Here is a 22,749-nt window from a genome sequence, read left to right on the forward strand (position 1 = left end):
CCAAATCTTTGAAAAAAAAAGGATCAACAACTCCATCAGAATTACCAATAAAATATTATATTCAACTGAATTTCCAATAAATTAATTGCAAAAAAACAGTTGAATTACCAATAAATTATATTTATATACATCTTCCCAAATTTATTCTCGTAAATTATTTATATATATTAATTTCTAGACATTCAAAGTGTATGATTAATAAGAACTTAGAATTATATGCATGTGTGCCCAACTACTTGAACATACTAATTCAAAGATTTCATTACATTTTATGCATGAAACATTGTAATTTTAGTCTTGTTATTATAGTGTCTAAATTATAAAGATGAGACATTGGAGGAACAATAAGAGCGACAGATTGAAAATATTGTGATGAGATATTGGAAGAAATTGAAAATTCGAATATAAAAAGATATTATATATATATTAGGGTAATATCAAAATTATATTAAATTTGATTTAGTTGAAAATTTTTTATATAAACCATCATAAATAATTTTATTGGAATAATGTCTGGTTATATATATACAATACATGGTATGCTAAATGTAAAATAAATAACCTTCACCCTAATTTCAGCCTCCAATATTGGCTCCTTTGTTTCACCAGCAACCTTATTCTATTTTTTTTTTTTTAACTAATTATTATTATACTAATTACGAGTGACGTTTTTTTTTTTCACTCGTACAAGCTAGTGCCAATGACGGCAATGTTATTGTTGACAAATTCTCAGGTAAGATTTACTTCGGTTCATGCCTGTTATCATCGATTATTTGCTCCCTAGCAAAATATATGTATGCAACTGCACATTCATGAACGTGTAATTTCCGATGTGTCTCGATCGATCTACTGGTTTTGTTTCATATCTTATAAATGGTTGAATAATTATTTGATTCTTTATTAGATCATATTTGTTTTCCGTAGTTGCTAATATCTGTTATGTTTATTTGATTGTAATCCCTTCTCTTTTTTTTTGTAAAAATAGGATTTTTTATCGGATTGTATTGTATTTGTATAAACGATACAATTTTCAATTAATAATATATACTATATGTTCAAAATTTTCATGGTATTAAACAAGCTTCTCAATGTTATATAGTCACATTTTTTTTGGTAAATCAGGGGCAAAACCTGAAAAACAAAATGAGGAAAATAGATCAAGGGGACCTAAGACTTCCCTAAAAGAGCATTTAATGATAGTTGAAAAGTTTAAATCAAGGTTTTCACAATCGGACCGAGATAAAAACCGTTTTAAGTACTGGTTTCGTTCGAACCGGTTAGACCGGAATTACAGTTTTATGTAAAAATATAAAAAAATTATGTCTAATTAGTAATTACATATATTTGACACAATAAATTTTATACTGTGCATACTTTTCAGTTTTCATAATTAACAAAATATATGCATTATTAAACATAAATGTAATAAGTAATATGATAGGATCTCCTTCTGTGGATCCACAGCCACAACCTCGACCTTGCATCTGATTTCTTTGCTTGCGAGCTATGTTTGCACAAGAAAGTAAAACAGAGCAACGAAAATATATAGTCAAATTGAAGTGAAGAAAATAGTCCTCCTCATTCACTTTTCGAGAGCCTTTATATAGGCGTACAAGAGAAATTTAAGCCAACAAACACTGCAGAAACCTATCCCACTAATAGCCTTGCAACAGAAAATACTCCACCTAATTAAAGTAAGGAAATAACTGCCCACTAATGAAGAAACATGGGTCACGAAATGCTGAGAAATTTGAAACATGAGGCACAGGAAAATAACTGCTAATAATAAAAGAGAATGTGACCATGAACTGCTAAAAAAGAGGCACCACGTTTGACCATGCCCGTAACATAATAACAACTAACTTTACATCAAAATAAAATATATGCATTAAACAAATTCAATTTTACAAACACATACACTATTAATTGTTACAACATATATCTTACCATAGAAAACAATTATATCCCATATGAATAATATTATATGTACTTATTTTGTATATATAATTTTATACATATTTATATATATTATTATATAATTTAATATTATTTTTATCCATCCTTGTAAAGTAGATAATTGTAAGTTATGATAAAGCAAGTGTCTCTTCATGATTCACCAACCAAACAAAACGTAGTTCAGCCAGACAAAAATCAAACACAAGGTGGGCAAATCTTCACATGATATTCAACAAACACACAACCACAAAACTCCCACAACTGAAAATGTCGAAATCAAACACCTACAGAATTCAACCAATCTCCAGCAATCATAAGCGAAAACCAATACAACTTCTATCCCAATTCAAATATAAAATCTAAAAGCACAACTGCATTCTCTTCCAATCTATGATTTCTGTGTTTGCTTCCGGTCGTGGCTGCTAGAAGAGCAAGTCTGTGTTCCCTCGATGATCATCGGTTTTTGGACGCCACATCCAGCTTCATCTGTGCAGTTGTCGTTGCCTCTCCGACCACCACCACAGTCGCCTGACCATCATCCTTCGATCTTTGATACTCGTCGTCTACCACGTCGTTGTTCCTCTGTCACGATAATTTGAGGTTTTGCAGTTGGGTTTTGTGGAATTGATTGGGTTTTGTGGAACCGCCTAGACCGGTTTGGACCGCGGTTTAGGTTCGAACCGAAGGTTTAACCGCGGTCAAATCCGATTTCAACCTTATATCGATTCTGCCTTTAACAGTATTCAACTACAGTATCAGTTTACGGGTTGACCGATCGATCCGATTCAATTTTTAAATCTTTGGTTTAAATATAAACTAGATAAATATGTTTTTTGAATAAGATTTGGTAATATATCTAGATAATAACAGAAAATGTCAAAAAAGTAAATGAATAAATGTGATAATTTAAGTTATATTGTGATACATATAACTCGTCTGTTAATAATATGAAATTTTAATAATGGTTATTTTGAATTATGGTTTAAAAAAAGGAGGTTAGAGTTGAAATAATGGGTAATTATATGCCATGTTTTAGAACCGGGATTGATTTAGTTGGTCCGATTGAGAATTAGTGTTAATTTCGGTTTGGGTCATACCCAAACAATCAAATCGGTTGACTACAGACGAACCTTTTAACAAAGTTAACGCCTGATCCAAGCTCAAAAATATTAATAGTATGGTATAATGATATAATGATCTAATGACTATTTCTCATATAAGGTTTGATAAAATAACATATTTTTTAACCTTATTTTAAAAATTATCATATTTACCATATTTATTTTAAAAATTATTATAATATCAATAATTTGTAATATGACATTTATACTTATAATTTGTTGCATTATATTCAAATCTTCAAGGATACAACTATCGGTTTTAAAACTACTGAGGAGTACATTAAAATTTTTAATATGTTTAAAACACCCTCAAACTTTTTTTCAAATATCTAAAACCTTAAAAGTTTTTTATTAACATTGCTAATATTTTTAAAAATTATATTTTATTTCTAGATATACGACTTTACATCATTAACGCATCTACCTATATTTATTCTAGTAATTTATAATTATTTTTAATTAAAATTAATATAAATTAGCTGTAAAAAAAAATTAATAAAATTTTGAACTAGAATGTTATTTAGTTTGGGGTCTTGAGGGTTTTTTTAAATCTTTTCAATAATTAAGTAAAAATGTTGATAAAATTTTTAACAAATTTAATAAATAAGTGAGAAAATGACTTTCTCAAACTTAATAGATGGGAATCATCATTTTATCAAAATCTTTGGTGGGAAATAGTCATTTGACCTAATATAATTATACATGATAATATATTAAAATTGTAAAAAACAAAAATCATAATATTCAATGCTCAAGATGAAATTTGGTCACAAAGAATAGGTAAATCTACACACAATATAGTGAAAATATTTTTCTCACAATCTATATGCCTTGTTTATACTCCAACTACTTGAAAGCAAGGATCCCATCTCATTTTATTTTATTGAAGATGTGAAATCTTATAGTAAATTCAATTTTAAATATTAAATATTCAAATGATAAACACTATTTACATTATGTTTTATTCATAAATATTTTTACATATATATTGGTATGGTCAGGGAAACCAAAACTTTAGCATCTAAAGGATGATACAAACTCACTCTTTATTAAAACAAGCAAATTATAATTTTGGCAAAACGATAATCATGATGGAGGGTTAAATAAACAATAAAATTATGTACATAATTTTTACGCACAACTTTGTATATAAATAATAATATATTATCATGTAATTAGAGGTTATTTAATTTTTAATTTTTAATTATCTATTCACACGATGATACGTTATTATTTATGTATAAAATTGTATATAAAAGTTGAATACATAACACTACTATTATATAAAAGTGAACATCATAGAATCGAACATAAATTAAACTTGAAAACCTTATATCCTATGATTTAACCCTAAACCCACTAGAAATTATTATGGGATTATTTTGATTGTAGAGATTTCTTGTGTCTAATGTAAATAAGTATACAAGATAAATTATAATTGAATTTGTAGTTAATGAAAGCTCGATTGCATTTTTTTTATAGATCAAATATTCTCAAAGTTCTAAAATTCAGTTCTAGAAGTTCTATATTTTTTAAACCAAACAAACAAGATTAAATTCTATATAGGAAACAAAATGAAAAGCAAAAACCCTAAAATAACCCTGAATAATTTATGGATATTGGGAAGAAAATTAAAAAAAAAATTATATTAGGGTTGAGAGTTTACCAATTATAGTAGGAAAAAAATATGAATATGAATGGAGCTTTATTCTTTGTTATTTTACAATAATTATTAATATTGAGACTATAACAATGGATTGTTCGACTAGTATATGTAAGATTTATTAACTAGTATATGTAAGATTTATTAACTTGATGAACAATTTCTAACAAATAAGATTTTCCTCACCTAATCCTTACATTTTATTGTTACGAAAAATTATATATACTCATAATAAATATTAATTTAAATATTAATAATGATATATTTTAAATTAAATATAAAATAATATTTAATATATAGTGACACATCAATATTAATATATAAATTTATACTCATTATATGTACATATAGTATCATTCAAAATTTATTCATTAATTATTAGATGCATCTATAATATATATTTATTGATTAAAAAAAAAAAGCTTAAAAAATAGTGCATAGAATTTTTTTTAGACATGGAAAAAGCTTGAATACTTAGAGATACGTCGATATGATAAATATAAAAGAGTAATCTTATATATACAAATAATATATACAATTTTATATATAAATAATTATATATCATTATATAATTAAATAGTTTTAAATTAAAAATAAAATAACATTAAATCACATGATGATATATCATTGTTTATACATAAAATTATACACTTAGCGTTATTGAATAAAACAAATCAATCTACATATTCCTAAATAGAAAATTCAATACATATTAAGAATATTCATTTGAATTACCGATGAATTAGCAGAAAAGATTTACTTTAAACTTATCCAAGATCTAGAAAACTTTAAAATATTTTCATTTTTTTTACATGTATTCGTATAGTATATAAAAAACTTGGATCATAAATTTCATATATGAGAGAAACTCAATCAATATGATAATTTACAAGACATCTTATTTTTCACATGTAGATGTTGGAACCTAAATAAAATGGGTACATAATATATACATATGCACAAAATATGCAAAAATACTTGTATTTTCATAATGAGCAATGTTCTATATATTCAGTTCTGAGTATTTAATTAAATAATTAGATAATGCATCATCATATAATTAGATTTTATTTTATTTTTAATTTAAAATTTATTAATCATATTAAAACAGATTATCTGAGCGGAGGTTTAGTTGTGAAATACAGTAAAGCTAGCTAATGGATTTTGTTAGAAAACGGCGAAGAGGGAAGTCTGAGAAATTTTGAAACAGTATGGAGTGAAGGAGTATAGTTTTAAACTTGTGGGTTGTTTTGAACAAATACAAGCCTAATAACTCACGGTATAAACATGTTACCACAACAAAGAAACAAAAACAGAGCCAGTGCCCTGAAGCGTCACACTCCTGTCTTTGTCTTCATCTGTCTCCACAGCTGAAAGCTGAAACAAAACATGGCCAAAACGATCGGAAACATAATTAACAAAATCCCCACAAGTTTTCATTGATTGGATGCTAAACAGGAGTCCTGTTGAAAATGCTATCTGGGCATTTAAATTTTCATTCTTGAGTTAGGGTTTTGGTCACTTCAAAATCCCAGTTTCTTGATCACTTCATCCCAAATGCCTCACATTTTGGCTTGAATTTGAACTCTGGTATGAAATTTCCGTCATTTAAATCTATTCTTTTTGTTGTTAGCATGTTTTTGTTTGTTGGGTTTCTTGTTTTCGTCGGAAATTTTCTTTGAATTAATGAATTGAGCCTTGTTAAGTGGACTTTGATTGATTAGAGAGCAAGCTACAAAAGGGTTTAAGCTAAATCAGCCAAAAAAGGAAACTTTATATGTTCACATTTTCGTACAATTATGTGTTATCAATTTGCTTCAAAATTTATGCGTTTTGCATTTAGAAGAAATGTTTTGTCTATCTGATTCTAGATGTGGTTTTGATTCATTTTCTATAGGCTTGTCACTCTGTTATGCGATTATATTTAGGATTTAGTGCTTTCAATTTTTATTTTATACTATTGTGATAGGTTTGCAATGGCGAGCACCTCTGGCCAAGAATTTAGTTCAAACAGAAGTTATAGACGATGGTTAGCAGAAACTTTTGATGGCCACGAAACAGGCGATGATGACCTTTCAGGAAATTTGGATGGAAATGACTGTTTTATTCAATCATCTGATCCTAGTTTTCCTTTGACTTCAGATCCTCCAGAACCATGTATTAGAATGGAGTTTGAATCAGCAGAGGAGGCTAGGGAGTTTTATGAGATGTATGGACGGCGTATGGGATTTACAATCCGAAATAATCGTACACGCCGATCACTTAAAGATAATTCAATAATTGGTCGAGAGTATGTTTGCTCTAAAGAGGGTTTTCGTGCTGAAAAATATGCAAATAGAGAGAGTAGAGTTTTCCCTTCACGGCCTGCCACAAGAGAGGGATGCAATGCCATGCTGAGAATCGCTGCAAAGGATGGTGGAAAGTGGGTTATTTATGGTTTTGTAAAAGAACATAATCATGAGCTGAATCCAAGCAAAATACCACCCAGACGATCACATAGAATTGCATTCTCTGAGGTACAGTTGACAATTCTCTTTTTAACTGTAGAATATTTTTGTGTGTATTGTTTCTTTATAGTGGCATAATTGAAAGGAAAGCCAAGGGTATGCTTATTCTTTTGAAAAACCTGTAGAAACTCTACGAAGATATAATAGACCTGAAGGAAAATATTGAATTGTGATTACATTTCTGATCTTCATCTGTATTAAATGTCTATCATAACCATTATAGTAACTATAAGTTGGAAAATTTTCATTTGCAAATGGCAAAATAAGTGAACCCTAAACCACAAAGTGGCTACTTCTTAGACTATCAGGTATCAGGTCAGAGTTGAAGTTGATAAGACAAGTTTGCTACTCATGCGGGCCCTGCTTGGTTAACTCCTGGAGGCAAGGGATTGCTGCTTCTGCAGCTCTGTATACTGAATCAAATGTATCTGCCTTTCTGTCTCTATCCACTGGTGCATTTAGAAGAATTACTGAGTGAAATAAAAGAGCAGTCACTGATCACTACTAACAAGAAGTACTGACATTTTCAGCTTTGGGTTTAAATTCATATCAAGTCATGGTTATTTAGAATTTCCTGAGTTCAGTCCAAGCTAATATAGTTTCTTTGCAAGTGGGTGCTCTTGCGTATATAACCTTTTACTGGCACACAGTAAAATATCCGTAAGCACACCTGTATACTAGGGTAGTGCTAGTGAATTTTTCAAAGTGAGCTTTGAGGGTTTCAGTAATTGCTAGTAAAAAGTTGCTTGGATATGATTTACTACAAGGTAAATTAGGACTTTTTTGGCGAAGAGTTTATATGAGTCTATCTTGAGTTTACATAGATTTGTTTGAGGTTTGAAAAGAAGATGCTTTACTTACCTTCTTGCGTTTCTAAGCAGTTTTGACTTTGTATGTTGTTGAAAAACACCCTATATCCTTGTGAAGTCCATGATTGTGACACCAACTGCACAAAGGCATTGTGTAGCTTTCTAGGGATATCAAGTGTGTAATCAATGCCTACCCATTTCATTTCTTTTCTACGAAGTATGATTAGAACTGATAGACTCTTCTTCAGTAGTGCTACGCTCACACTCACTAGATACCAAATATAAGTTGCATAAATAAAGCATATTATAAAGTTTTTATTCTTGTCTGTGACTCATAGTTCTCTCCTCATATACATTTTCAATGATAGAAACTCGCTGACTTACCATTTTTTGTTACTAGAAAACAAGTTTGGATGGCTAGAATCATACTCTGCTCATGTGCCTTTTTGCTCAGACTCAATGGTTCTATTGAGTACTCATTTATGCGCCTTGAATTTACAATATGCTGTAAAACTTATGCTTTTGTAGTTTGACGACAATCACTTACATTCCCATTTTTTGTTTGCAGGACGAGAAGGATCTTCAAATTCGACAACTATCTACAGAGCTGCACCGCGAGAAAAAGAAATCTGCAGCTTATCAAGAACAACTATGTCTGGTATTAAAATACATCGAGGAACACACTCAGCAGCTAGCTTTGAAAGTTAACGTAGTGACTAGCAACATGAGAGAACTTGAATCCGAAGAGCAGGAAAGTTCATACTCTGACTAGAGTTGGCTTCATTTCCACCATGTTTTCCGGCAAGACTCAATAGTCATCCTATGATATTGGTACAGTTTCATACCAACTCAATAACAGCTTGTTGTGTTCTAATGGTTCAAATAATATGCAATACTTGTACCATCCAGTATCATAGAATTTTCCTTGCCAGTATAAAATGCCATTTGACTTGTATACTTAACAGAACCCATCTTGCTTTTGATGCAAATGTTTGTGATGTTAGTATTTTGAAACAGAAGAAGGGTCTTGCATGTTCAACAGGTACTGTTTTTGGAAATGCTGGTAACATTTTGAAGTGTTTTGAAGCTAAACACTTCTATAAAAGTGAAAAATAAATATATAAATTATAATAAAATCCAGAATTCCTATTCAGTTTTTCAAATAAATATCAATAGCACTAGCAATTTATTATGTGTGTTAGATTTAGAAAAATGTGTTACATATTTTTGCCAACAAAATGAAAGAAAGTTTTGGGTAGAACAAGGGAATATCTATCCTATGCAAAACTATTGGATTTGAACTGAGTCAGTTTGGTTTCATTTGGTGTTTGGCTTGAATGAGCTAAGCTCAAACTAAAGAAGGATTCTATAATTGAGTTTGAGCTTAGCCTAAGATCGGCACCAATTGAAGCAAATTTTGTTTATGATTCTTTTTCTGTTTATCTGATAAATATTTTTCTTCTTTAATAATTCCACTTGCCAGTGTTACTGTTTATTAGTTTGAGCAAACTAAGTTTGAATTTACACTGATTGTTTTATATTCGAACTGAATTTAAGTTATTTGTGATTGATGAATTATAATTCAAACTCATTTGAAAACAATTTTATTGTAAATTTAATTTGAGTAGTTTAAACTTGAATGTTGAAACCGATTCGAATTTAACTAGCTTGTTTTGAGTTCAAATTCAAACTTTAGTAGTTCAAATTAAATCCAACTCTAACATTTTTACCTAAACAAATTACATCCGGCACTAGTATGTTATAATATTAAGGATGTAAATGTCATTTTATTTTCAAAATTCAATCTTTTAAAAAAATATAAGATTAGCACAACGTGCATAAATAATGTCCACAAATTTTAGCATAAATAATAACATGTTACTATGTGATTGAGTGTTTGTTTTATTTTTCATTCAAAATCACTCAATTGTACAATAATATGTCATCGTTTATACTCAAATTTGTGCATATAATTTTATCGAAAATTTAATATAACAATTTTCCCTCTTTGAATAATTGTTTTAAAAAATAATCATATTTTAAAGTATAAAAAGAAAAAACCCACTTAAACAAAACTTATCTAGGTGTACTTTTCATCTTCAGGGTTATTTTTGAGAATTCGAAAAGTTAAGGGAATGTTTTGTCAAACTATAATGAGGGGTTAAGTGAATTACAATCTCGAACATCCTGGGCCGTTGGATCCCACCAACAAAAACAAAATCAATTCAAACAAACAAACTTTGTGGAGATCAGTCATCGCCTGATCCTAGGGTTTCTTCCCGCCCCGTCTTTTCCGAGGTAAGCTGATCGAATTTCCTCTCTGTCACTCTAAGCAATTGGTAGCGTTACAGTGCCGATAATTATCTAAAACCTGAGATAAATTTCTTAGAATACTCTTAATGAAGCTGTACGCCGATTGATTATCAACTTTTAATGATTTGAGTCTTCGAAAATTTATGGTGTTGGATCGGCTACCTTACTATTCCGGTAACTTGATCAAGTAAGTTACTGGCCGGGTAGCGTTAGTGAGTTGATACCCAAGTATGCCTTAGTCAAGGTGGATTTTTTTGGGGGCAAAATTAATTGTGTTGTGTGTTAAACATGTAAGTTAGAAGAGTTTGATTCTTGATTAATGAAGCTTGCTGTAGGGATGTGAAAAGATGATTAGGCATTGGCTCAATTAAGCCTGGGATTGTAGAAAAAGCATTTGATAGAGTCGGAATATTACAAAAATATCGTGGAAACTGATTGACAATGATGTTGCCCCGCCATTTTTTGTGAAGGAGTCGTTGGTTGCATTGCGAAAGGGCTGATCTGAATATTCAAGTTTGAGTTGGTTTGGATTAAATCCAGAGTTAATTTGTTTTTGAGCCTCAGGTCGTCAATTTCGAGCTGGCTCTTTTGAATTCAGGTTGTCTTGAGCTGGTCTTGTTCAAGCTTGGCCCAAATTGAATCCAGCCCTAGGTGTTAGCAAGATTTGACACCAAAACCTCATGCACAATCCCAAGAGAGTCTACTAATTGATCTAGCTAGTGCCCACATCATTGATATTTTATGAGTGTGGTTTTGATTGCTCTAAACAAGTACTTGCATATGGAACTTTTATGAGAAACTATATCAAAGTTAATGAAATTATTGAAGATAAGAAACTGTTTGGCTTTCTTCGTACTTGGGTGTGTTGTTATTTATTATGTTTGCATTGTGTGAAAATGGCAAAAAAACACCTTATGGATTGGTGGTTACTTCAAAACTTGCCCTTATTCCCATTTTACTGTCTCATCTTTATAAGAGTTGCTATGATGTTAGTGTTATCAGAGTCAATTCCTACTGTCCATTTTCTAAATCTGGTCTCAGTTTCCTGAATTTTGTAATTCCCATCAACTGGAAATTCGAAGAATGTTCCTGGTTTTTATTTATTTTACTATTCATTATTCTTTTATTTTTGTTCAATAAATATATAATTTCTTCCTAGGTGTAGTTTTCATCAATGTATAATGTTTGGATAAAATTTGAAGTGAAAACATCAATAAAGTACTGCCCTTGTCTAATCTCCAGCCTTATGCCTTAATGTCCTTCTATGCCAGAATTGCAGGTATATAATGGAGCATAGATAGTGAAGCAATAATAAATGCAGTCTTACAAAATTTTCAAAAAAAATAAAAAGAAAAATCAAGAACTTTATACTTACATTATTATTCCCTCAGTTGGATTCTTCTCCCCTTTCCTAATTTTTTTGGTGTCAGGATGATGATTCATGAAGAATGACTTGTCATTTGTGCAGTTGGAGCATAATGGATAACCAAACTAGTTTTGGATTTGATTCAGATGAGAGTGAGCTTGATGTGCAAGCCGAAAGCTTTGATGATGGAATAATGGAAGATGATTTTTCAAAGAATTTTGAAATTTTTGTGGCAGAGGATAAGAAGATAACAGAACAGCCTGATGAACATCTCTCTGTAATTAGTGAAACATTAAAGCCCTATACAGGCATGGAATTCAACTCAAGGGATGAAGCTAAAGAATTCTACGCTGCCTATGGCAGGCACACTGGTTTTACCATACGTATACACCATAATCGACGATCACGAGTAAACAATCAGGTTATTGGTCAAGATTTTGTTTGCTCAAAAGAGGGTTTTCGTGCAAAAAAGTATGTGTACAGAAAAGACAGAGTTCTTCCCCCACCACCTATCACCCGAGAGGGCTGTCAAGCAATGGTAAGGCTAGCTTTAAGAGATGGAGTAAAATGGGTTATAACCAAATTTGTTGAAGAGCACAATCATAAACTAATGAGTCCCAGTAAAGTTCCACGGCGTGGATCGGGGAAACTCTTAGTTAGTGAGGTATGTTTGTGAATGATTTTAATGATTCTTATGTGTGACCAAATTCTTATGATATTATTGCAGTTGAGATAATTCATGTTTTTGAATGTGAAAGAACTGTGATCTTATTGAAGTCATTGGAATTGCAAAGTTTCATTTTTGCTATAACTAAAACTGAAATGTTTAGGATGTTTGTAGAGAATCCAATTCTAAAAGATGCAATTTGTTTCAGTGTGCTTTTAAAGTTGATCTAGTGATTGTGCTATTTTATTAAAATCCAGCATAACTCTATTAGTGCAAAGGATTAGGTTAGTTCTTATATAAACTTGCTGAAATCCATGCTGGTATAACATTTAAACCCAGAGTGTCCATAAAATCTTAGCTTCTATGCCGACACCTCTGCTAGATGCAAGAAAGCAAACTTTGGAGATATATTGTTACAACTATTCATTGGGTGATTCAGCTGGAAAACAATAATAATAATTTTTGTTTTGGTGAGAAGAGAATAAAAAAACATGGAATTGTGGGATAAAGCTTGCCTTAAGGCTCATTGGGAATCTTCTTTTTCTTCATTCACCTGACTCTACAAAGGACTACTGTGTTGAGACATTTTTCATAATTTCTTATTTCTAAAAAGGAAAGAAAAAAATGGGGAGGGGCTATAGGGTTGATTTATATAGTTTGTTGTTCATCTTGGAGCAAGGTTAGCATATTACTGTTTATATAGGACAGTTTCTTGGCTCTAAGTTTTTCTATACTTCATGTATACATTTTTTTTGGTAAGTTCCTCTAAAGAAATTTATATTTAAAAAAAAAAATACAATGCTTATGGTTTTTTGTATGATTTATGGTATAAAGAATTTATAGTTTTCAGTGAGGTGATTTGCTTGTACCACATTTTTTTCCTGGAAGTTGACATTATGGTTCTATGAACATAATAGCATTTTCTTGATTTATTGACATTGCTTGATTGGTATCTGAACTTTTACACATTTCATTTTCATCATTCTTTTAATGATTGTGTTGAATTACTGTAATGACCGAAGAATTCACCCCAAATCTAAAATTTTGTTAGGATGACAAGGATAAGAGAATCCGGGAACTATCACTTGAGTTGTACAACGAGAGACAAAAATGTAAACGACGATGTGCTGCATACGAAGAGCAATTAAATATGATTCTGAAAGATTTAGAGAATCACACAGAGCATATATCAAACAAAGTTGCTGATGTAGTGCAGAGCATCAGGGAAATCGAGGAAATGTCCGAGGACTCAGAAAGCGATTAGAGTTGGCACATCTTGTACCATATCTTCAGCCTCTTGCATTCCTTGTTTCCCCAAGACTGGCAGTATGGTCTGACTTATCACTCTCAGGTGCCGGATTCTTAACTCCTGAAATTCACCTTTGGTCCATGCTCAAGTAATCATTTCAGATGAATAAAATTCAAGATTCCTAAATGGGATCATGTTTACCTTGGATGATCACTGGCTAGAGTTCAAACAAGGCTATGCTTTGCTTAGATGATTATTGAATTGCAGATTTTGTACTACTCGCAAATTATAATTCTCATTAAATCTATTTTTTGAATGCTTACAATCTTTTCTCAAGGATTTTCAGTTCTGTCATTGCCTAATGTTTTGGTCAAAAAGCTTTCAAGAGAATCTTTGAGAGTTTAGTCCCTTAAAGGTTGTGTTTGGTTAAAGCGGTAAAAAGATTACTTAGGTAATCTTTCTTTTATTATTTATGATACTTTATTTGGTGTAAGTAATAAAATATTCTGATAATTTTTTATTATCAATAAAAGTAAGGTGAGATTAAAAGATTATCAATATAATTTTGATTTTATTATAATTATATCTTTATTAATTTTTTAATAAAAAATAATTTTGATTAATATAATAAATAACATGAAAATATTTTAGAATAATTATATTTGAGAATATTTAAATAAAATAATATGTTTTAACTAAATATGATAATTATTTTTATATATTAATTTTTATTAGGGTTGGATTCGAGCCGAGTCAGTTCGAGCCGAAACGAGTCGGGTTCTGTTCGGCTCGATCGAGCTCGAGCTGGCTCGGCTTGGCAGGGCAGATTTTTTTAAAAATTTTTTATACAAAACGACGTCGTTTTGATCCATATATATACACAAAACGATGTCGTTTTGATATGAAAAATGAGCCGAACTCGAGCCGAGTCGAGTTCAGCTCGAATCGAGCTCGAGCCGAACTTGAGCCATCCCTAAATAAAGCGAGCCGAGCCCAAGCTCGGCTCGGGTCGAATCCAGCCCTAATTTTTATCAAATTTAATAATAATTTGTACTAATTAATTGATTAAGTAATCTATGACCAAATGCATCCTTGGTAGACCTGGTCATCGGCTGGTTTGGCCCATGAATCAGATCAAAATTAGTTCAGATAAAACCAAAATTGGAATCGATAAAATCGAAACCAGCCTAAACCGGATTCTAAAGGTTTGATTTTGGTTTATTTAGTTTTGAATCGTAGAACCGTTGGTTTATATCCAGTTTATGAACTGACGGTTCAAATCTTATGAATCGAAACTTTTAAATTTTTTTGAATTTTTTTATTTTTAAAATTTTAAAAAGGGGCAACAACGGTTTCTTGCATTTACAGGGGACCATTTGTTCCCTACAAAATAAATGCAGGGGACCGTTGGTCCCCTGCATATTTTAGAAATTTTGTACGGGTTCAAAAATCCGTTTCAACCCCCCCCCCCCCCCCCAAAAGAATTTTAGCATTTATGGTGTTTAATGACCGACATACAACAGATAATATTTATAAAGTAATTAAAAGAATATTAGAATAATATATATTAGTTTTTAAAATTTCATTTGATAATGTGGCTGCAAATACAACTTCAATTACTGATTTAATAAAAATTTGCAAGTCCAATTTAGGTGGTAGATTTTTTCATATTAGATGTGCATGTCATGTATAAAATTTATGTGTACAAGATAGTTTAAAATGTCTTAATAATTATATTAGTCCAATAAAAACAATAATTTCATTTTTATGGACACATCCGCAAACTATGAAAGAATGAGGTAAATTTTATAAACTACATAATAGAAAGTCAGAAAGATTTCTTAAAAATGTGTCGACTCGTTGGAATTTAATATATGAATTACTTAATGAGTCTTTTGATTATAAGGAATTATTGTGTACATTTATTTCACAAAATGTGTCACAAATTACATTATATTCCCAATATTGGGATGTTTGTAAGACAATTTTAAATGTACTAAGAAATTTTAATAATGCAACTTATACTTTAAGTGAGGTTTATTTTCTTACTTCTTATTTGTTTTTAAATGAAGCCCTTAATATTATTGAGACTTTACAAGAAGCCGAAAAAGATGTTATTTTAAAAGAAACTATTTTTTTAATGAAAACAAAATTGTTAACTTACTATAAAGAAATTCCAGAAATTTATCTTGTTACTTTTTTTTAATCATATGTTTAAATTAGATGGTATTGCAAATTATTTAACATTATATTATGAATGCAAGCAATTAGATTGTGAAGTTAATATTTTATTAACTATAACTACTATTATGAATTTAATTAAAGAAACTTATGTTGAATATTCATTAGTTTATGGTAACCAAGATGGTTTTTTTTTTCTTTCTACCACCTATTGCCCCATCATCAACCCAAAATATTAGTTATGGTGATCGTATTATGATGCAAAAGGGCAAAAAACCAAGAGAAACATCAGACTCCACCTCGGAGCTTGATATTTATTTAACCACTACTTTTGAGTTTGGTGACAATAATATTAGTAAAGACTTTCTAGTTTTAGAATGGTGGAGTCGACATGCATCAACTTTTCCAACATTAGCAACTATTGCTAAACAAGTCCTAGCAGCACCAGTATCAACTATCGCAATAAAACAACTTTTAATCAAGGGAGTAATATATTGGACGAAAGACAATCAAGTTTAGCTCTCGAATCTATTAAAGCTCAAGTATGTGTAGACTATTGGACAAGAGTCGAATTACGCCAACAAGATATGACAGTGGACTTCAATGAAGAACCTCTTGATTTAACTACGGATAGTTCGATGACGAGAGTCAGTAGTCAAGATAGTGGACGTGAATGATAAGATAAGGGGGTACCATCGGCTATCAGATACAGGAAAGTAAGAGAATTGCATACGCTTTAATTCTTCTAAACCCCAAGAGGATACGTAGGAAGCTTAATTGAAAAATTAAGTCCAAGCCTTTTTTATTTCTTTATTTTTAATTATTATAATTATTAATTAAAAAAATAAATTGGGCTATGTATTAAAATTGACAGTTCAATATTAATTTTGAATCGAAGCCATGAATCGAAATTGTCGATTCTGAATCGATCACAAATTGTCCTATAATGTTTTCAATTCAAAGTTCTTATTTTTTTGAATCATGAACCGGTGGTTCCAAACCGAAACCACCAGTTTATGAACCATGCCCATGACTAATCCCTAGGGTAAATACATAGGAGGGCAAAATCAAGGATTTGATCCCAAGATTTGACTATTTTTATAAATAAGTTAAGTTTAAACAAATCTAAACATTTGAGTTTGAATATGTTTGAATTGAATTTAAAGTTAATCAAATTGAATTTAAGTATTAATTTATTAATTTTAAACTAAATCTTTTGCATTTTAATTGATCTTAAACTAACTCTTTTATCCTTGAGTCAATCTCAAATCAAGTGTTGATTGGATTTAATTTAGATCAAATCTAACATAAAGCAATCATATAATTATATCTCCTAAGTGACCTTACTAATTGTAATTGTTTTTAGAAAAAATTATAACCTAAGATTATCAAAACCTGAAACAATCAGTAAAATTATGTAAACTTAAAGATGATATCAATTTAGATACAATGGATTATGTGACGTCATGTGATTAAATGATTTTAATTCAATTACGAACTAACACTGATCAGATAATAATACCAAGGAATGCAAAATCAGACCTAACTGGCCAATCGAACTGGTTGGACTGTGAACCAAAATTGTAGACGAGTACTATAGAAGAAGGAACCGTTTTAACTTTAGAATTGAGTTGGACCGCAATCGAACCGTTGGTTCGGACCTGAACCACAATCCAACCCAGTTTAGACTATTTTCGATTCAAGGTTTTGCATATAAAATAAAATTTGTTTTCGTTTCTACTTTCTTCTTCCTTGTTGTGCACGCAGCAGAAGTATAGTTCCTACAGGCGGCGACATCGTCCAACTTCTCTCCGGTGATTCAGCTCTTTCCGATGACAGTTTAAACGTCTGCCGACGACGACGTCCAAGGGTGTTGGATTCAATCACAGGCTCACAAGATAAGAGTATCTAGGGCTATATTTAGAACCTTTCACGACAACTTCCCAGGCTCTAACAGCTGCTGACAACGACAAGTTCTTGTTGCTACTATGACCAGCGATTATACATAAACAACAATGACTGCAAACTGGTCTTTTGTAAGGCATTGTGAACTGTTTGTTTATATTTGGAAATTTGTTTGAAGTTCAAACTTTGAACTTCAAAGTTCCTTGCGTTTGCTGTGATTATTACTATTTGTTTAAACTTCAAACTATATATAATATATAGTTTATAATATTAAGCCTGATTATTACTATTTGCAAGGATCAGCGAGCAATACTATTTAAAAGTGTACCAAAAAAATTATATTACATAATTTACTTAAATTACTATTGATGACTTAGCCAACAACACTGTTTATAATTATGTAAGCACAATTTTATAAACTTTATATATTGTTTTGAAGTTCAAACAGTATTTAAATTAAGTCTGTTTGTGTTTTATAAAAGGTTTGTTGAAATTAAAAGGTTTGTTTTATATACTATTTGTTTCAACTCTAAAGCATATTGTATAGTGTTTTTCAAAATTTTTTCTTCTAATAATGTGGTCAAATAGTGTACACTAAATTAACATTGTGATATTTTAAATTTTAAATTAACAGGTTTTAGCTTTTGGTGCTTGTCAATTTGTGTTATGGCTTTGGTGCTTGTCAATTTGTGTTATGATTTTTTGTGTTTAATAATAGGTCAATTTGTTATTGTTAATTTGTAATTAACTTATTGTTTTTGTCAATTTAATATGTTATTATTAATTTTTAATTGACTTATTGATAATTTGTAATTTTATTATGTATCTGTATTAGATGTCTGAAACTGAATGTATTTCATTCGTAATGTGATTAGTTTCCAAGAATTTGAAAGTTGACTATCAAATTTCTATAATACTCTATTTATATATAATAAATCAATGTATGACAATTTTTATGTATGTTAAAATTATAAAAGTTTTTATTTTTAACGCTTAGTATATATTTAATGATATATATATATATATATATTAGTATTTTGATTTTATTGTTATTTTTATATGCAACAGATAGGTAAAATGAAAATATGTCATCATTTGGATATGGGATTTCTTCGACATCATGTCGAGTGAAATGTGATAATGTTTGGGCACATGTTTCTGAGAGTGTAAATGAGAATGAAAAAAAAATGTTGAATTGTTTATATTATGGTAAGACAACTAGAAAAGGTAGTATATATAGAATGAAACAACATTTGGCTAGGAAAAAAGGAGATGTTGGTCTATGCACTAATGTTTCTCGTGATGTTAGATATCAAATGGTGAATGCATTAGATGTGATTACAGTGAAAAATAAAGAAAGACAAGAATTTCGTACGCATGCAATTTCTTTTGGTGCTAGTGCAATTATATCTTCATTTGAGGGTGATATTGCAGTTGAAGAATTTAAAAGGTTGTCTCCTCCTATGAACATGCCTAAAGGCAATACTGATACTAAATCTTCTAGAAAATAAATTAGACTTACAAATAATTCAAAAAGAAAAAAACCGATTAGGGTTGGTGATTTTTTTGCTCTAAAAACTACTAGTGGGGCTCAACCTTCAATAATGAGTGTTTTGGCTAGAAAAAAAGCCAAATAGAGAACCGATATGGTTGTTGTGAGGTTCTTATATGATACTTATATCTCTCTTAATGCATTAAATTCTATTTATTTCTAACTTATGTTAGATACTATAACTGCAATTGGGCCTAGATATAAGCAACCGACATATTATGAAGCATGAGTGAATTTGTTAAACGATTCAAAAAAGGAAGTGCAATTACTTATTGATAGTTACAGAAAAAATTGGGAAGATGTTGGTTGTACACTAATAGCTAATGGTTGGACAGACATTTCTAGTAGGTCGTTGATAAATTTTCTAGTATATTATCCAAAAGGGATTTGTTTTATCAAATCAGTGGATGCATCTGATGTTGTAAATGGGGCATACACATTATTTCGATTATTTGAGAAAATAGTATTATGAGTTAGGCCTAAGAGCATTGCCCATTGTGTGACTGATAATAGAGTTAATTATAAAACAGCCGGAGGATTATTGTGTGAAAAATATGAAAATATTATTTGGTCACTTTGTACAACACACTATATTAATTTGATTTTGAAAGATATTGGTGAAATGGATCACATTGTTAGAATTTTCAAATGTCCATCTCATGTAACAAAGTTTATTCATAATCATACATTATTAATAGTTTGGTTGAGGAAAAGAGAAGAATGAAGAGAAATTATACGGTCTGGTGTAACTCGGTTTGCTACGACTTTCATTGCATTACAAAGCGTTTTTGAGCATAAGCATGACTTACAAGCAATGATCATTAATAGATTTTTTATTGATTCCAGATATGCAAAGAGTAATCAAGGTAAAGAGGTTGTGACTATAATTCTGAATAATGATTTTTGGAATGAAATGAGTATAATTGTAAAAGTTATGGGTCCTCTGATGCGTTTGCTTCGCATTGTAGACTCAGATGAGAGCCCTTCATTAGGATATATCTATAATGGAATGTATAGAGTTAGGTTGGGGATAAAGAAGTTGTTTAAGAATAAAAAAAATTATACAAGTCTTATACTCAAATAATTAAGTTGAGGTGGGATAAGACATTGCGTTGAGGTATTCATGCAGCTGCATATTTCTTGAATCCTGCCTTTTAGTATGATCACGAATCTTTTTGCACAAAATCAGAGGTATTGCAGGGTTTCCTAGATGTTGTTGAGAGTAAAACATGTATGTTTAATGTTAGTAAGACAAAGTTAGTGGAAGAGAGTCGAATGTTTCACGATTGTGAGTGAAGTTTCTCACGTCAGCTTGCTATTGAAACATGGAAAACCACGCGACCTGGTATAAATTTATATGTTTTTTATGTCTCAATTCTTTTTCTAATTTATAAAATTTTATTACATAATTATTTACATGTTATTTTATATCAGATGAATGGTGGAGAACATATCGATACAGTACTCCTAATTTACAGAAGCTTGCAATTAAAATTTTCAGTCAAACTTCAACATCTTCAAGCTGTGAGCATAATTGGAGTGTTTTTGAACGCATACATACTAAGAGAAGAAATAGATTAGAGCATCAACGTGTAAATGATCTTGTTTTCATTTATTATAACTTATGGTTGCAAAATAGGTAACACAATTGTTATTTATGCATCATTATATTTTTATTATGAGTATTTATTATACATACTAAGAGGAGAAATAGATTAGAACATCTTTTGTGACAAAGTTTATTTATAATCATACATTATTAATAGCTTGATTGAGGAAAAGAGAATGATAAAGAGAAATTATACTATCTGGTGTAACCCAGTTTGCTATGACTTTTATCGTATTACAAAGTCTTTTTGAGCATAAGCATGAGTTACAAGCGATGGTCACTGATAGATTTTTTATTGATTCCAAATATGTAAAGAGTAATCAAGGCAAAGAGGTTGTGCCCATAATTCTGAATAATGATTTTTGGAATGAAATGAGTATAATTGTAAAAGTTATGGGTCCTCTGATGCGTTTGTTTCATATTGTAGACTCAAATGAGAGACCTTCATTAAAATATGTCTATGATAGAATGTATAGAACTAGGTTAAGGATAAAAAAATTGTTCAAGAATAAAAAGAAATTATATAAGTCTTATACTCAAATAATCAAGTTGAGGTGAGATAAGACATTGCGTCGAGGTACTCATGCAACTGCATATTACTTGAATCATGTCTTTCAATATGATCACGAATCTTTCTGCACAGAGCCAGAGGTATTGTAGGGTTTTATAGATGTTGTTGAGAGTAAAATATGTATGTTTAATATTAGTAAGACAAAATTAGTGGAAGAGAGTCGAATGTTTCGCGATTGTGAGGGGAGTTTCTCACATCAGCTTGCTATTGAAATGTGCAAAACCAAGCAACCTGGTATGAATTTAAACATTTTTTATGTCTCAATTCTTTTTCTAATTTATAAAATTCTATTACATAATTATTTACATGTTATTTTGTATCAAATGAATGGTAGAGAACATATGAATACAATAATCCTAATTTACAGAAACCTGCAATTAAAATTTTCAGTCAAACTTCAACATCTTCAGGCTATGAGCATAATTGGAGTGTTTTTGAACGCATACATATTAAGAGGAGAAATATATTAGAGCATCAATGTGTAAATAATCTTGTTTTCATTTATTATAACTTACGGTTGCAAAATAGGTAACACAATTGTTATTTATGTATCATTATATTTTTTAATATTTTTATTACGAGTATTTTATCACGTTGATTGATTATTTACAATATGATTTTACCCTGTTTAATAGTTGTATTGGTATATCACGTTAATTGGTATATTGTTCTTTAATGTTTTAATTTTTTACTTCTTCTCATTTTGACTATTTAGGCTATGTTACAAGAAATCAAATTTTGATTCAATTGATTATGAAAGTATCAATAAAACTGACTTCTGGATAGTGGCCGAGGAAAAAGAGTTTAGTGAACTTAATGTAGATGAATTAGATCAAATGTTTTATGGAGAGAGATCTATTCCCATCAATAACGATCCAACAATTTATAATTTTTCCCATAATTTTACAAATATTTACATACTTGTATAAATAATTGATTTTTAGAGTGAAAAAAATAAAAAATTCAACTATAAATTTTGTAGATAATGCTATTGAAGATGATGTTGTAGAAACTAAACAAATAATGTAAGGTACAACAGAAATGATGACAGGATCTTTTACTATTAGTGATGATGAAGGACGATCAATTACTTATTATTAAACTTTATGTTAAACGAATTATATTTTTTATATGTTTTGTTAAATGTTGAATTGAATATTATTTGTTCAGTAATTTTTGTGTTAGTTGGTTGGTGTTATATTTTATTTAATGCATATATTAAATTTGTGTTTTGTTTGGGTGTTCAATAATGCATATATTTGTTCAATTGATTTTTTTAA

At 30.1% G+C, this 22,749-nt stretch overlaps 2 protein-coding genes across 4 annotated transcripts; both read left to right on the top strand.

Annotated features, from left to right (window-relative positions):
• The first annotated feature begins 6,046 nt into the window (after nt 1-6,046).
• On the top strand, nt 6,047-9,095 carry LOC123220170 (protein FAR1-RELATED SEQUENCE 5-like). Of its 2 annotated transcripts, none has more exons than XM_044642207.1 (3): nt 6,047-6,330; nt 6,710-7,256; nt 8,625-9,095. In XM_044642207.1, exons 2-3 carry the CDS (start codon nt 6,717-6,719, stop codon nt 8,826-8,828), a joined length of 744 nt encoding a protein of 247 aa, XP_044498142.1. In that variant the 5' UTR covers nt 6,047-6,330; nt 6,710-6,716; the 3' UTR covers nt 8,829-9,095. The 2 variants fall into 2 exon arrangements, with proteins under 2 accessions (XP_044498142.1, XP_044498143.1); XM_044642208.1 differs by having other exon boundaries at nt 6,883-7,256.
• Nucleotides 9,096-10,200: 1,105 nt separating this feature from the next.
• Nucleotides 10,201-13,976, top strand: LOC123221907 (protein FAR1-RELATED SEQUENCE 5-like). Of its 2 annotated transcripts, none has more exons than XM_044644883.1 (3): nt 10,201-10,354; nt 11,838-12,399; nt 13,454-13,976. In XM_044644883.1, the coding sequence occupies exons 2-3, from the start codon at nt 11,848-11,850 to the stop codon at nt 13,664-13,666; spliced, it is 765 nt and encodes a 254-aa protein (XP_044500818.1). In that variant the 5' UTR covers nt 10,201-10,354; nt 11,838-11,847; the 3' UTR covers nt 13,667-13,976. The 2 variants fall into 2 exon arrangements, with proteins under 2 accessions (XP_044500818.1, XP_044500816.1); XM_044644881.1 differs by having other exon boundaries at nt 10,235-10,354; nt 11,800-12,399.
• The last annotated feature ends 8,773 nt before the right edge of the window (nt 13,977-22,749 follow it).

This window comes from Mangifera indica, chromosome 7 (assembly GCF_011075055.1).
Source record: "Mangifera indica cultivar Alphonso chromosome 7, CATAS_Mindica_2.1, whole genome shotgun sequence".
NCBI classification, from domain to species: domain Eukaryota; kingdom Viridiplantae; phylum Streptophyta; class Magnoliopsida; order Sapindales; family Anacardiaceae; genus Mangifera; species Mangifera indica.

Coding starts and splice junctions, on each gene's coding strand:
- LOC123221907 (XM_044644881.1), top strand. CDS start 11,818: ATGACTTGTCATTTGTGCAGTTGGAGCATAATGGATAACCAAACTAGT. Junction 12,400..13,453: donor GGAAACTCTTAGTTAGTGAG/GTATGTTTGTGA, acceptor AAATTTTGTTAG/GATGACAAGGATAAGAGAAT.
- LOC123220170 (XM_044642207.1), top strand. CDS start 6,717: ATGGCGAGCACCTCTGGCCAAGAATTTAGTTCAAACAGAAGTTATAGA. Junction 7,257..8,624: donor ATAGAATTGCATTCTCTGAG/GTACAGTTGACA, acceptor TTTTGTTTGCAG/GACGAGAAGGATCTTCAAAT.